The sequence below is a fragment of the Gavialis gangeticus genome, unplaced genomic scaffold (assembly GCF_001723915.1).
Source record: "Gavialis gangeticus isolate Ggan-Ray unplaced genomic scaffold, GavGan_comp1, whole genome shotgun sequence".
Classification (NCBI taxonomy): Eukaryota; Metazoa; Chordata; order Crocodylia; family Gavialidae; genus Gavialis; species Gavialis gangeticus.
The window spans coordinates 77706019-77718791 of record NW_017729024.1 but is presented as its reverse complement, the minus strand read 5'-3'; the positions used below and the strand labels follow the sequence as shown (position 1 = coordinate 77718791).

At 37.4% G+C, this 12773-nt stretch overlaps 1 protein-coding gene across 3 annotated transcripts in view; it reads right to left on the bottom strand.

Annotated features, from left to right (window-relative positions):
* Positions 1-12773, bottom strand: part of YTHDC2 (YTH domain containing 2) — a 62613-nt gene that overhangs the window by 26809 nt on the left and 23031 nt on the right. For all 3 annotated transcript variants that reach the window (XM_019517274.1, XM_019517275.1, XM_019517276.1), the window contains 8 exons: positions 10993-11128; positions 10415-10541; positions 6541-6606; positions 1839-2017; positions 1535-1631; positions 1358-1445; positions 1190-1270; positions 160-242 (listed from right to left, as the gene is read on the bottom strand). In XM_019517274.1, the coding sequence (XP_019372819.1) occupies positions 160-242; positions 1190-1270; positions 1358-1445; positions 1535-1631; positions 1839-2017; positions 6541-6606; positions 10415-10541; positions 10993-11128 (857 nt within the window). The remainder of the gene's footprint in view (positions 1-159; positions 243-1189; positions 1271-1357; positions 1446-1534; positions 1632-1838; positions 2018-6540; positions 6607-10414; positions 10542-10992; positions 11129-12773) is intronic.

Sequence of the window (12773 nt, the reverse complement as noted above, 5' to 3'; positions counted from 1 at the left end):
GCCAACAGCGTACTGGCCTATATTAACAGAAGTGTCACTTGCAAATCAAGAGAATTAATGTCCCACAGAATGAACCATTAGCATCACATTATTATTACTAAAGAGGCATACAACAGTTGATGCTTGCAAAATAAAATGCAACAGAAAATGTGCATTTACCTGCCTTTTCGCTGGAGGGCACTAGCTTTTGAAATCCATACCATTTTTAACATTGTAACACAGTTCAATGCATCAAAGGATTTCTATAATGTTAAGGTAAAATCATTTCATGAAAACAAAATTTGGATTTACCATGATATTTTAGACAAAAATAACATAAATGACACAGATCATTGACCTTAATTTAAGCTAAATTCAACCACAATGATTACAACCATGGCATTTTGGAATCTGGACAGGTTTAAAACTAGAATTAAGTGGATTTGATCTTATATCACTTCCTCAGCAAAATATCTACATTATATTATATTCTGTACATCAGGGTTTTTGTTTTTTATAATACTTCGCATAGTGAAGAAAATGAACTGCATTTGCTTTATCACATGGACAAGTAAAATATATATTCAGTATAGTACTTGATAAAGTTTTATTCATGCTTTGTGACAATTGTCACTTATTGTCATATCTTCCCAGAATGCCTGCTTGCATGTAAAATAAAATAATACCAGTGTAACAAATTAGGAGAATGTGTATATACAGCTTGTGAATTCCAGCTTATTTTATGACATCAATTCTCATGTCCTCTTCCTTATTATTACACACTGCCTCATATTCCCTGTGCAAAGCAGCCAAGGAGTGGTATCTGTGTCTATTGACAGCCAGTGAAGCCAACTATGGACAACACCTCATCTGGATGGAACAAGAAAGCATTAGCTTACATGAAATAAGTGACTCTTTCTAACTTATTCAGGGTCTCAGAAGAAAATACAAACAGCCCTTTGTATATTTAAAGAGCTGTACCAGCCCTTGGCTTATTAGATCTCTTGGTAAGTACCAGTGCTCTAACCCCAGCTCTACTAGAGTTATGACAGCCAAATATTTACATTTAGTTTCAATAAAATTTCCACTATTAATGAGTTTCGATACCTTAAACATGTACATTTAACAAGACATACTAACAAGAAACCTGCTACCATATGTACCACTTCACACTTCTCTTAGTGTATAGAGAGTTTGAGCCAAAACATACCTCTTTCATCTTGCCAGAGTCAATAACAAACACAACATCATTGACTGTAATGCTGGTTTCTGCGATGTTAGTTGAAAGAATCTATAACAATAAAATTATTCTGTAATAACTGCAGAAGCGAAGACAATCTCAATCAAAGGAAACTTTTAGAAGTCATTGGATACTTGCTATTTTGCGGATGTTTGGGGGTGGAGTTTTCAGCACCTTCTTCTGATCTGATGTTTGCATATTTGAATGCAGCATAAAAACCTGGTACCTGATGACAAAACAGAAGTTATAGTTAAAAATCTAAGGTATATGAAGGCAAGAAGAACTGAAATCAACAATACAGAGTAGAGATTTTACCTGTGAACATTATCAGCAAATCTCTTGTCATCAAACAGAATGCGATCCCTCAAGCTAACTATTTCATCGTAGCCAGGTAGAAAAATTAAAATTGCTCCTTTAAAAAAAAATTATATACAGAAGTTATATTTAATCTGAGAAGAACATGCTTAAGTGCTGTGTATTTATATCAGATGCAAAGGATTGACATGCAGTACAGCAGTTTATTTAGCTACTACTATTCAGAGAAGGCAATGATGATCTGATACATCAGGAACACTATATCTGCACTATCCAAATTATAATAAAAGAAATATACAATTACCAGCATCACAACTATGACAGATGTTGTAAAGTAGGTGCATAATCAAGTCCAGATCCACTTTCTCATCATCAAAACTGTGATGGTATGCTTTCAGTAGTTCTCTGTCTTCTGCACTAAGGTCACCACCATTTGCCTGGACCAGGGAACTTTCATCCAGATTTCCAAACTCCAAGGAAGCACTAAAATATATACATCCAATCACATAAAAATAAATTTATTCCTCATGAAAAAGGGTGAAGTGGGTCTAAGAACACCATGCTTCCTTTACCTGTGAACTCAAACTCAGAAAAAACCTATCACTATTTCTGGGTCTGATGTCAATATGAAATATTAGCAATGGCATACATAGTAACATTGCATTTTCACTGCCCTGTATAACTGAACGTTGGCTTCAGTGATTCAAAATCCAATCCATCAAACATGCAACTCTCATGCTTAATACCACACCTGTGCTTAAGGTGTTTTAGTTTACTGTACTTAGAGTCTCATCTGAAAGTACCAACTACATCACCCACTTTAACCTGTTTATAGGAAAATGGTAGAAAGAACATACATGTATCAAAATTAATTCACATTGCTCCAGTTTTGGAATGGGTAATATATTAGTTTACCAGATACCATATGAATGGTGGTAAAATTCTAAAAAACAACATATGAGAAACTGGTAATTTTCTGTAATCAAAATATAATTTGTGAAAGTTCTGGTGTACGTATTACTTTTCAGTACATAATGATACTAGTCCTAAGAAAAAAACAAATGACAGCCACACTTTCAAAGAAGAATTCTGAAACTATTTTTTTTTTATTTTCAACTAGCATACCTTCACATTTTGGAAGAGCTGAAGTGATTGTCCTTGCGCATCGAGGCTTTGCCTATGCACAGACACTGTAGTTTTATCTATCCCTATTATGTATGTAGTTGTACCAGCCTAAGTGTTTTATCCTGGTATAGGAATTCCCATATGGAAAGAAAATAAGTTATTATGGTAAGAAAGCAGTTCCTCACCTTTCCAGGTATGTTACCCCACTTCCAATGCAAGACATGCTCCCTCTAACAGTAATTCTATGGAGTTCACGATCCCACTTGTAAATGCTACAGCACAATTTGGCGTTGCAATCCATAGTTTGAGAAACATTACTGTAATGCTTTATACTGGTTATACCAGTTTAACTATTTTGGTTGAAAAAACAACACCCGTAAATAAAATAATTAAGTCACTGTTTAATACTATTGACCAAGCCTACCCACTCCCAAATCACAGCCTTGGCATCAACAAATGAAATAAAATTTAAAGTTCTTAACCAAAAATGACTGTAAAACAGGAACCTACAAAATCTTTGAAAAAAGCCAAACTGTTCCTCTCTTGTAATTCAGGAACACTTCATTTAGTCTACTTAATCATTCCAGCAATGACACTGCCAAAGCATCAAACAAAATTTGTAGAACATATCTTGCCATTCATTTGTTCCATCTGAATCTGTACTTCACTTAATCCTCCTTACTTAGTATTAGCTTTCCTTTACAAGTATCCTCTAATTATCTTTGATAAATGATCAAGAATTGTTTAAAATTCATATTCCATTTCACTGAAAGAATATGTAATAATGATTATTTGGTGTTTTGACAATCACTGTTACTGACTAACAGCTTGCTTCCTAATCTTTGTTCATGCTTATTTGTATTATTACAATGAACTGGTATTAATAATTGCACAGAGACTTCCCATTTATGACCAAACTCTTCTTTTTGTTTAAGTGAAACATTTTCAGTGAGAAGCAATACATCAGAAAGCAAATGCAAGAATTGATAGTTGTGTCTAAACATTAATAATACATGGCTAGCTATACATTCTATTTTCTATTTAACTGTTATAATATTCTGTATTATTTAACTACTTCAGGGTTTGAGGATTTTCTGAACCTGAATGCCTAGCCCTCTTTTATAATCATAGTATTAATAATATTTTCCCCACAAAATAAACCAAAGACAGTTTGATTCTCTGTTTCCCTATACTCCTTTTTCTGCCTCTCTCATGCTGCAACATGTTAAACAAGATAATACCAAATTTCGCAAATTTAGAATGCATCACTCTTCCACCTCGCAAAACTGCGAATCACGTAACGAGGCTATGTAGTGGTTGTCTTCAATATGCCCATCTACTCAGAAGTTGTAATTTAAAAAAAATTGAGAGAAATACCCTAGAAAAACCATCATGGTTTTGTTGTTTTGTTTTGTTATTCCAAGCAGACAGAAGTCCTGTGGTTATTCTCTCAATGAGTTTTCGGAAGAATGAGAAGTAAACATTTATATACGATATTTTTTACCCTTAAAATCCCATTTTTCCCCCCTTGCACGAAGAAAAGGTTGTGTCTGGTAGCTCAGCATTAGTTAAAAAAAAGAAAGAAAACTCCTTGCAGGTAGAATTTTAATAGTCAAAGACTACATCTAAACAAATATAGAAATTTAAAAATGCATTTTAGAAATAGCTCAGTCTAGATAAAAGAGCATTATATTAAAATAATCAAAAACAATTTAAAATGCATTGTTGCAGGCTATCATGCATTACTTCCTTCTTAGTTTGTATGTAAATTTTGGCACTTATAAAGCCGAGGACACTATCTTGTGCCAGGTAGCGTAGAAAATGCAATGCAAGTTTTCCCAAATCATTCTGCCAATGAATCTCAATGGTAACCTGAAACACACATTCCCATTATGCTCAGCTAATGGAATCAGACATGGGTAATTTTTTCAATAAATCACTTGCAAGTTTTTTAAAGGTAAACCTGTGTTCACTATGGATTAGTATTGAAAAATCTATTTCCTCCTTAAAAACAATACTCAGTGTTTTAGGAATGGAGTAGCTGTGTTTTTCAGCATTTTCTGTCACTTTTCAGTGAATCAGGAGCACCAGTAAATCTGATGAATCAAAGAATAAGTCTTAATTGACAATCAGTGGATCAAATTCCAAATTCAAATTCCAAATGAATTTGATAAGGACATATACAGCAGCAGCGGGTATGATATAAAAATCAATATTAAGGAAATCCCATTAGAGGTATGGTGCAATAAATAACGTAGCAAGTTTTTACTGATGAAATTCTATGTGGCTTAGTTTAACTTGCTATTTGCACTCTAGCCAAATGAGGTACGGATAGAAACTCTTGAAGGACTATTTCAGTATCCCTCTCTCTTCCCTAAGAACTCTTTCCAACTCGTTTAAAAGCGCTTTAGGAGAAAATGATATCCTGTTCTAAAAAAAATAACCATATCTTCAGCAAACAATGCTTTCAATTGCATACAATTAAGTTTTAGGGATGCCAAACTTTAGAATATTAAGTTTTACAGACAGCGTTAATTTTTTCCTTGCACCTGCTCTCCCCACTCTTAACTCCCTTGAAAGAGCATAACGGAATTGTCATACTTAGTTGAAGAAAAACGGGAAGTATTTACCTGGGCATGTTTTCTTAAACATTGCAAAAAGTGCTATACTGGGTCAGACCATAGATCCATCTAACCCAGTATCCTGTATAGCACAGTACACAGAATGGATACTTAGAGGAAGTATTTATGCAGGGCCTATCCAGTTTGAGCCTGTACCCTGCCCCTCCTCCCTTACAGGTTCCAACTTTCAAAGGGCTATAAAGTTCTAATTTAGAAGCTGCACCCCTACCTATCATGTTTAAATATCCAATGCTGAGCTGGTTTCTGTATTAATTTGTCCAAATCCTCTTTCAAAATATCAGGTTATATGATCAGCTTCTACAAAATCTTGTGGCAATGAGTCTCACAAGTTAATTACAAATTATGTGAAAAAGAACTTCATTTCTCTCTTTTATAAATTAAAATGCTAAAGTTGTAATTCTTTCTCTAGCAGTGTCAAAATAATTCTGAGAGAAAGTCTATTTCTTGAATGGCCTGAATTGGATCTTTTGAGCTTTTTTTATGTGACTGAACTGCTGGAATAATAGAAATGTTTTACAGGAACTTAAAGATCTCTTAAATGTTTTGAAGAGCAGCACTGGCTCTTTAATGATGGCACTGGATAGCACTTTTTACAAGCACTTACTAAGGTATCTTTATATAGTTATAGGAACCTAGCCTTACATACAGTTTTACAGATCTTGGGCTTAATTTTCAAGCACTGAGGACAGGAGATTACTAGATTTTTCTGTAACACAACCCTCTGCTGAGAGATGAGATGCAAAGATATAATATAGTGTTCTAAAAACATTCTTACCATGCAAGTGGTAGAGTAAAGAGGCAAAAGGTCAATTTAAAAAGGCAACCTCCCTGCCCCAGAGTAGAAGCGAAGGGACATCAATTGTGATTGTAAACAGTATTAGGAGAACCTGACCAAGTTATCCTGCTGTTTTGGCAGGAAAATAAAGCATTGCATGGTTTGCAGTTTCAGGGTTCCTTATCAAAGTGCTAGAATCAGTCCTGGCCTCTATAAGGAGTTGACTCATTCATTGATAAAGTAACGGGTGTGATCAAGAACACAGAGAAATATTTTATTTCAATTATGTTAACTTCCTACTTTTATTTTAGGAAGTCTGTTTTTAAAAAGAGAGAACCCAAAAGTTTTAAGCTAGATTTTTAAAGACAGAAAACCAAAACGTAGACTCATTAAAACTTTACTAAGAAGTAACAGGGACACTCACCATGTTCAATAACTGTTTTAGCAAAGCAGAGATACTTTACCTATAGGATTCCAGAAGGTCAACCACCTCAGTCTGTCCAAAGTGCTTAGCCCAATCCAAAGCCATCCTGAAATAATTACACTTTTTTTACTCTCTCTCATTTAGAACTGTGTGTGCCACCATGCTTTTGTATGTTCTTAATTACTGATTTAAGTATACCATTTTCCCCTCCATTTCTAGCGTCTCACAGGTTTCATAAATACTGTGTAGCTATTTCACATTTGCAAGTATATAAACTAGCGCAATAATGAATATGTGTACAACGGATGCACCCAGTATATACCGTATTTACTCAAATACAAGAGGAGGTTTTTTCCCTTCCAGTCAGCAAGGGGAAAAGCTACACTGTCTAGCATTAAACTGCTGCCAAAAAATAGCTTGTGCTCAGCAATGGAAACCAATTATGAAGCTGATTAAATACAACCAACATAGAGCGTAACTATAAAACACATGGCCCACACTGGGCAAACATGCTCATGGGACCCTCCCCCCTACTTTTTTTTATTGTTGTTGTTTTTTAGCCCTTAAGAAAAAAAACAAACAAATGAACAGGCAGGTGATCCCTCTATAGGGAAACAACCCCAGGCCTGGAGGTACTGAAATACCAAACCAGTACTAGGAGAGCGAGAGCCAGCCCTGGTACCCTCCTCCTTGTTGCCAAAAATGCTTGAACTTAGCCAAAAGGCCGAGATGCTGATGGGAACCTATCACATTTTTTTTTTTATATTTTGGAAAATTTTTCGTGTTCCAGGTCAAATTAGCCAGATCAGTTCCGACTCCATTTAAATTGTTCAAAAACCATATGTGGCCCTGCTACTGGCAAGTATCCTCCACCCCAGACTTTTCAGCCTGGGACTTCAGATACTTCCAAATCCTTTGGCAGGCATCCTACATGCAAGCCCAAGCCTAGAGGCTTGGGGTTCGGATGCTCCCAAGTTTTTCTTACCCTCAGCCATACGGCCGCAGGAGCAACCAAGGAAGGAGTCTCCCATTTCCATAGAGTCGGTGTGTAGCCAAGATCCTCTCACTGGAAGCTGGCCAGTGGCAAACTAACTATGAGGCTCTCATAGGGTGTCCTGTCCACATCTGGACAGGGGTGCACCCTCCACTACACAGTACCACTTTAAATGCATTTTGGCTTAGCTATCAGACCAGTGTAGTGACTTGATCTTAGCCCACAAAAGGCTGAGAAGCTACCACAAAGGTAAATTAATGCAGCCCATCTGAATAAGATACATGGTAGTGCCCACTGAATGCAGTCCCCCTCAATGCTGACTCTTTTTCAAGGCAGTGAACCACTACATTGATATTTGGACTTCCTCTTCACTCCTGCAGCTGAGTTGCACCTTACTTGCTAATTTCCAAAGATTCCTGTTTCTTCATGAGCTTTAAATGTCTGGCAAACATCACCAAAAAGGGCCCCAAACAGTTCCCCCAGAATCTCCCTGTCAAACCCTCTCTCAGCCTGTCACCAATGATTAGCATGCCACCCACATGAGATAGTGGATCAGGCTGCCCTGTGCCTCACCCACACAATTTTTTTGCAGATCCCAGGACTCATGACAAGAACACCCTGTTCCAGTTATGAGTGGGAAGCAAATTAGTACATGGTTCCTTTGGGTGGGGAGGGTGGAGGTGCTATCAGGAGTACACACACCTACTGAGCAGTGCTGAGCTGTGGGATCACCATAGCTTGAAACACTGTTGACTCTGCTGGGGCCCAGCTCAATGAACTACGTGGTGTATCATGAGCCTTTTTGCTTCAGTACAAAAGTGCTGCTTAAAAGTGAATTTTTGGAGTACCTGTGCTAAAACTTAAAACAAACAGTCTCAAAAGAGGTAAAACACATCAATTCTGGATGAACTAAGTCTATGGGTACTACATATAAATTACTCCATGTATGTTTATTTCAAAGTTAGTGTCTTCAGATTTGCCCCTCATTGCCATGGCTCAGGGAAAGCGGGGTCTGACAGTCAGGAAGGGTGGCGAGGGGCCTGCAGGAGGTGGAAGCTGGGAGGGGAGAAGGGGAGACAAAGGAAAAGACACCTAACCCTCCTGCACCAATTTATTTCCACTGCTGTAGCAGTGAAAGAGAGACAAATTCAAGGCAAACTGTCAGATTCTATACCCGAAATATTATATCAAAAGTATACATTTTCCATATATAGAACCTAATTATTGGGGGGAGTCATCTTCTATTCAGGTAAATACAGTAATACTTTCCCAAGTAAAAATGTCAGTTTCATGCAGGAGAGAGTACAATTAAGTTGGGTAAAAAAACAACTGTTTCACTTTATTTCACTTGAAAAAACAAGTCTACATAAAATACTGAGCAATACTTTGTACTTTTCCTTCACTATTGTTTATACTGAACTTTTAAGAGTTCCGAAGTGACACACGTGTAGCACTCCCTCTAAACTAATACATCCATATGTATAAAGGTTTGCTTTTTTAACTTAAAAGTCTTCCTGGAAATTAAGTTCATTATGTCCTTATAAAGCTAATGTTATTGGTGCTTTCCCCCCCTCCAACTGAAAAAAAAAAAACACGTTTGCAAGTTTTTTAACATAATCACCATAGCAACAGCTCCCACCATACTCCAATTCTTGTCTCTTTCTTTATTTTACAATGATCTACTATGGATTTTATGTTAAATTTTCTAAACTAGTATAGAATGCATTTAAAGTCACAGAAGCTTGAAAAATTGATATTTTTCCATAATAGGTCTATTATTTACAGTGGTTGTAGTACAAGTTAGTTCTGAAAAGAAAGAAAGGCCTTAAGAATAGAAAACATACTCTTTTCAGGCATGCTCATGCATCACTCATGAATGGCAAAGCATTTAGGGGATGATCTGAAGCTTAGAAGTCTTTCCATTGTCTTTATATTTGCTTTAATATGTATTAATTAGTGCCGTTGACAAGAAAATAAAATGGTCTTATAATACACTTGAAAAGCAAAGATTTACAGATAAACTTCTTGAAAATTGCATCGTTTTGACAGACATCAGGGCCAGAAGTGAACTTGCGAGATCACTGGGTCCAACCCCCTGCCCAAGGGGCAGGAAGTCAGCTGGGATCAGATCACTTCAGCAAGATAAGCATCCAAGCATTTCTTAAAGGTATCCTGAGTAGGTTCTTGCACCACTTCTGTGGGGAGTCTATTCCAGCCTCTGCAGACTCGGACAGGAAAGAAGTTTTTCCTTATGTCCAGTCTAAAATGGTCTTGGAGGAGTTTGTGACCATTAGGTCTCGTCTTCCCTTGGGGTGCCCTGGTGAACTAACGTTCCCCTCCAGATCCTGATGCACATCCCTTATATACTTATAGGCTGCTACCAAGTCGCTTCTCCAGGCTGAAGAGTCCAATGCCTCCCAGTTTCTCTACATAAGGCCTGTTCTCTTGACTTCTAATCATGTACGTGGCTCTCCTCTGAACTCTCTCATGCTTCTCCACATCCTTTCTAAAGTGTGGAGCCCAGAATTGGATGCAGTACTCCAGCTGTGGCCTCACCAAGACTGAGTAAAGTGGGAAAATGACTTTTTGGGTCTTGTTTGAGATGCATCAATAGATGCAAGCCAAAGTTTTATTTGCTTTGCCAGCTGTGGCATTGCATTGGTGGCTCATGTTCATCTTGTGGTCAATCATGACACCCAAGTCTCTTTTGGTTGTGGTGCTAGTGAGTGCAGCTTTTGAAATTTGAAATGTAGGGAAAGGAGAGAAAGTAAAACAGAAAAGAATAATTGGTTTTAGTTTGTTAAGATTATTCACTAATATTACAACCAAGAATATTTTTTCTTTTAAAAAAAAGGAAGTTATCTACTTAAAATATGTAAACAGAAATCTGTATTTTTAAAAACTCCAATAAAATTTTTACCAGCCATTGGATGATTTGCAGTGCACATTTGCTCCCATACTGACTAGCTGCTCTACTTGACTCAAGAAGCCTCTCCCTGAAGCAACCATTAGTGCAGTTGCACTGGTTTCACTGTGCCTGTAATCAACTAGCAAGGAAAAAGAAAAAAAAGAAAAACCAATGAGTGTTTGTGCAAAAACATTTGAATAGTGTTACTGATTCCTCCAAATGTTCTATCCGAAGCCTTGCAAAATTCCACCAATACAAGAAGAAATTAAATTTTGGATGCAAAGTAAAATATTCATTCCCTTCTCCTTGTCAATCTTCATAAATTTAACATTGTATTATATAAATTGGCTCCATACAAATATGCACACTTCAAGACTGTGATGATAATTAATAGGAACACAACCCATCATTCCTGAAAATCTTAAGTCAAAATTTTCCAAAAATTATTTTTATTTAAAAGTATTATTTAAGAAACTAGTAATGCCAAATCCACAGAATGTCTTTACTTGTTTCATAATTTTTCTTTTCTAAAAACTATGCAGCAAATCACATATCAAGAAACAACAAGCTTACTAAAATAAAAGACCTACCACTGACATTTTCAGTTAAAATAAGGTGAAACACCTGAGCAAAGGCATCAACATCTTTATGCAACCATATGTCAGAGAGACAGGAATCCATTTCTTTTATTAACCAAGGTTCAAGACAGTTCACATCTTTCTCAGTCTAAAATTTAAAAAAAAGTAAAGATATTAGATTTGAAAAATAACCTATAAAATTTTTTCTAAGAGCTGTTGTTCCTCTGACCATTTATATTATTTCCACACCTACACTAAAGATAATAATTATTCCAATAGTGTGGCACTCCACAACTCACCACGCTACCTGCCTCTAACACAATTCATCTAAAATACCCTTGTTTAAAAGCAACACTGTCCCAAGGAGTTCCAATTTACCTAGATAGCAATATTATAAGTAAATAAAAAAAGATGATAAAGGACAGTACAAAATATTAATATAAAAATTGATTTGTATTTGCATAGATTGGTTAGGACTGCCTTAAAAGTTAACATTTTACAGCTGCTGTCTGCATTATTTCCATTACGTATATTCTCTCAACAACTTAGGTGAAGTTAACATACTCAGTATAACATACACCAATAGCGTAACTGGGGCAGGGGGAAGGAAGCATTCCTTGCCATTGTGATGGCTGCTTGTGCTGCTGCAGGATCCAGCACTGCCCCAGGCATGGAGCTGCACTGCTACAACTCTGATGAACAGTAAAACCTACTTAGCAGACTTTGAGACATAATTTCCTCCTTCCCCACGCAGGTGAGAACTTGCATAGTATCCGGGGGTATACAGAGCTGCAGACAGGCAAAAAAATAAAGGGCTTGGATAGCAAGCCATAAGAGGTGTGGTTGAAGGAAACAGGCTTCCTCTGCTTGTGGAAAAGGTGATTATAGAAGGGACATGACAGCAATCTTCAAATATCTGAAGGGAGATCAGCTTCAAATATGTAAAGAAGGGGGAGATCACCTTTTCATCTTGCTGCAGAGGAAAAGATGTGAACAAACGGCTTGAAGCTACAGCAAATAGTTTTAGATTAATGTCAGGAAAATTTTCTTCACTGATAGAATAGTGAGGCAGTGAAACAGACTACCTAGGAAAGTTGTGGACTCTCCATCACTTGAGGTCTTCAAAAAGAAACTGGACAAGCATTGGTCACAGATGGTTTAGGATGGTAATTTTTAACCAGGGTGTGTACCTTGAAACCCTTTCAAGGGCACTGCAAGAAGTGACACACTATCTGCACTGTTAGGTGTGCAAATGATTCACACCTTAAGCTTACAGGGGTCTGGATAGTCCTGGGATCAGGAGGGAGGGCCATGCACCCATAGGAGGCCTTAAACACTAATGCTTATAGTATGGGCAACAAGCAGGAGGAACTTGCCCTCCCGCTTGCTAACACAAACCTGGACATAGTGGGGCTCATTGAAACCTGGTGGGATTCAACCCATGACTGGGTGGTAAACATCAAGGGATACAAACTGTTCAGACAGAATAGAACAGGGAGGAAAGGTGGGGGTGTGGCTCTCTACGTTAAAGAGCAATACACGTCCTCAACAAACAGCATGGGGTCAGAAGAGGGGCAGACTGAAGTACTCTGGGTTAAAATAAAAGGGGGTCGAGGGGAAAGGGACTTAACGGTGGGTGTCTACTATACTATTGACCACCCAACCGGGGGAAGAGCTGGACAGGGAATTCTCAGGTCAAGTTATGGAGGCAGTTAGGTCAAGGGACACGGTCATCATGTGTGACCTAAACTGCCTGGACATCTGCTGGAAGGAGCAGTCAGCCATGGAGGTTC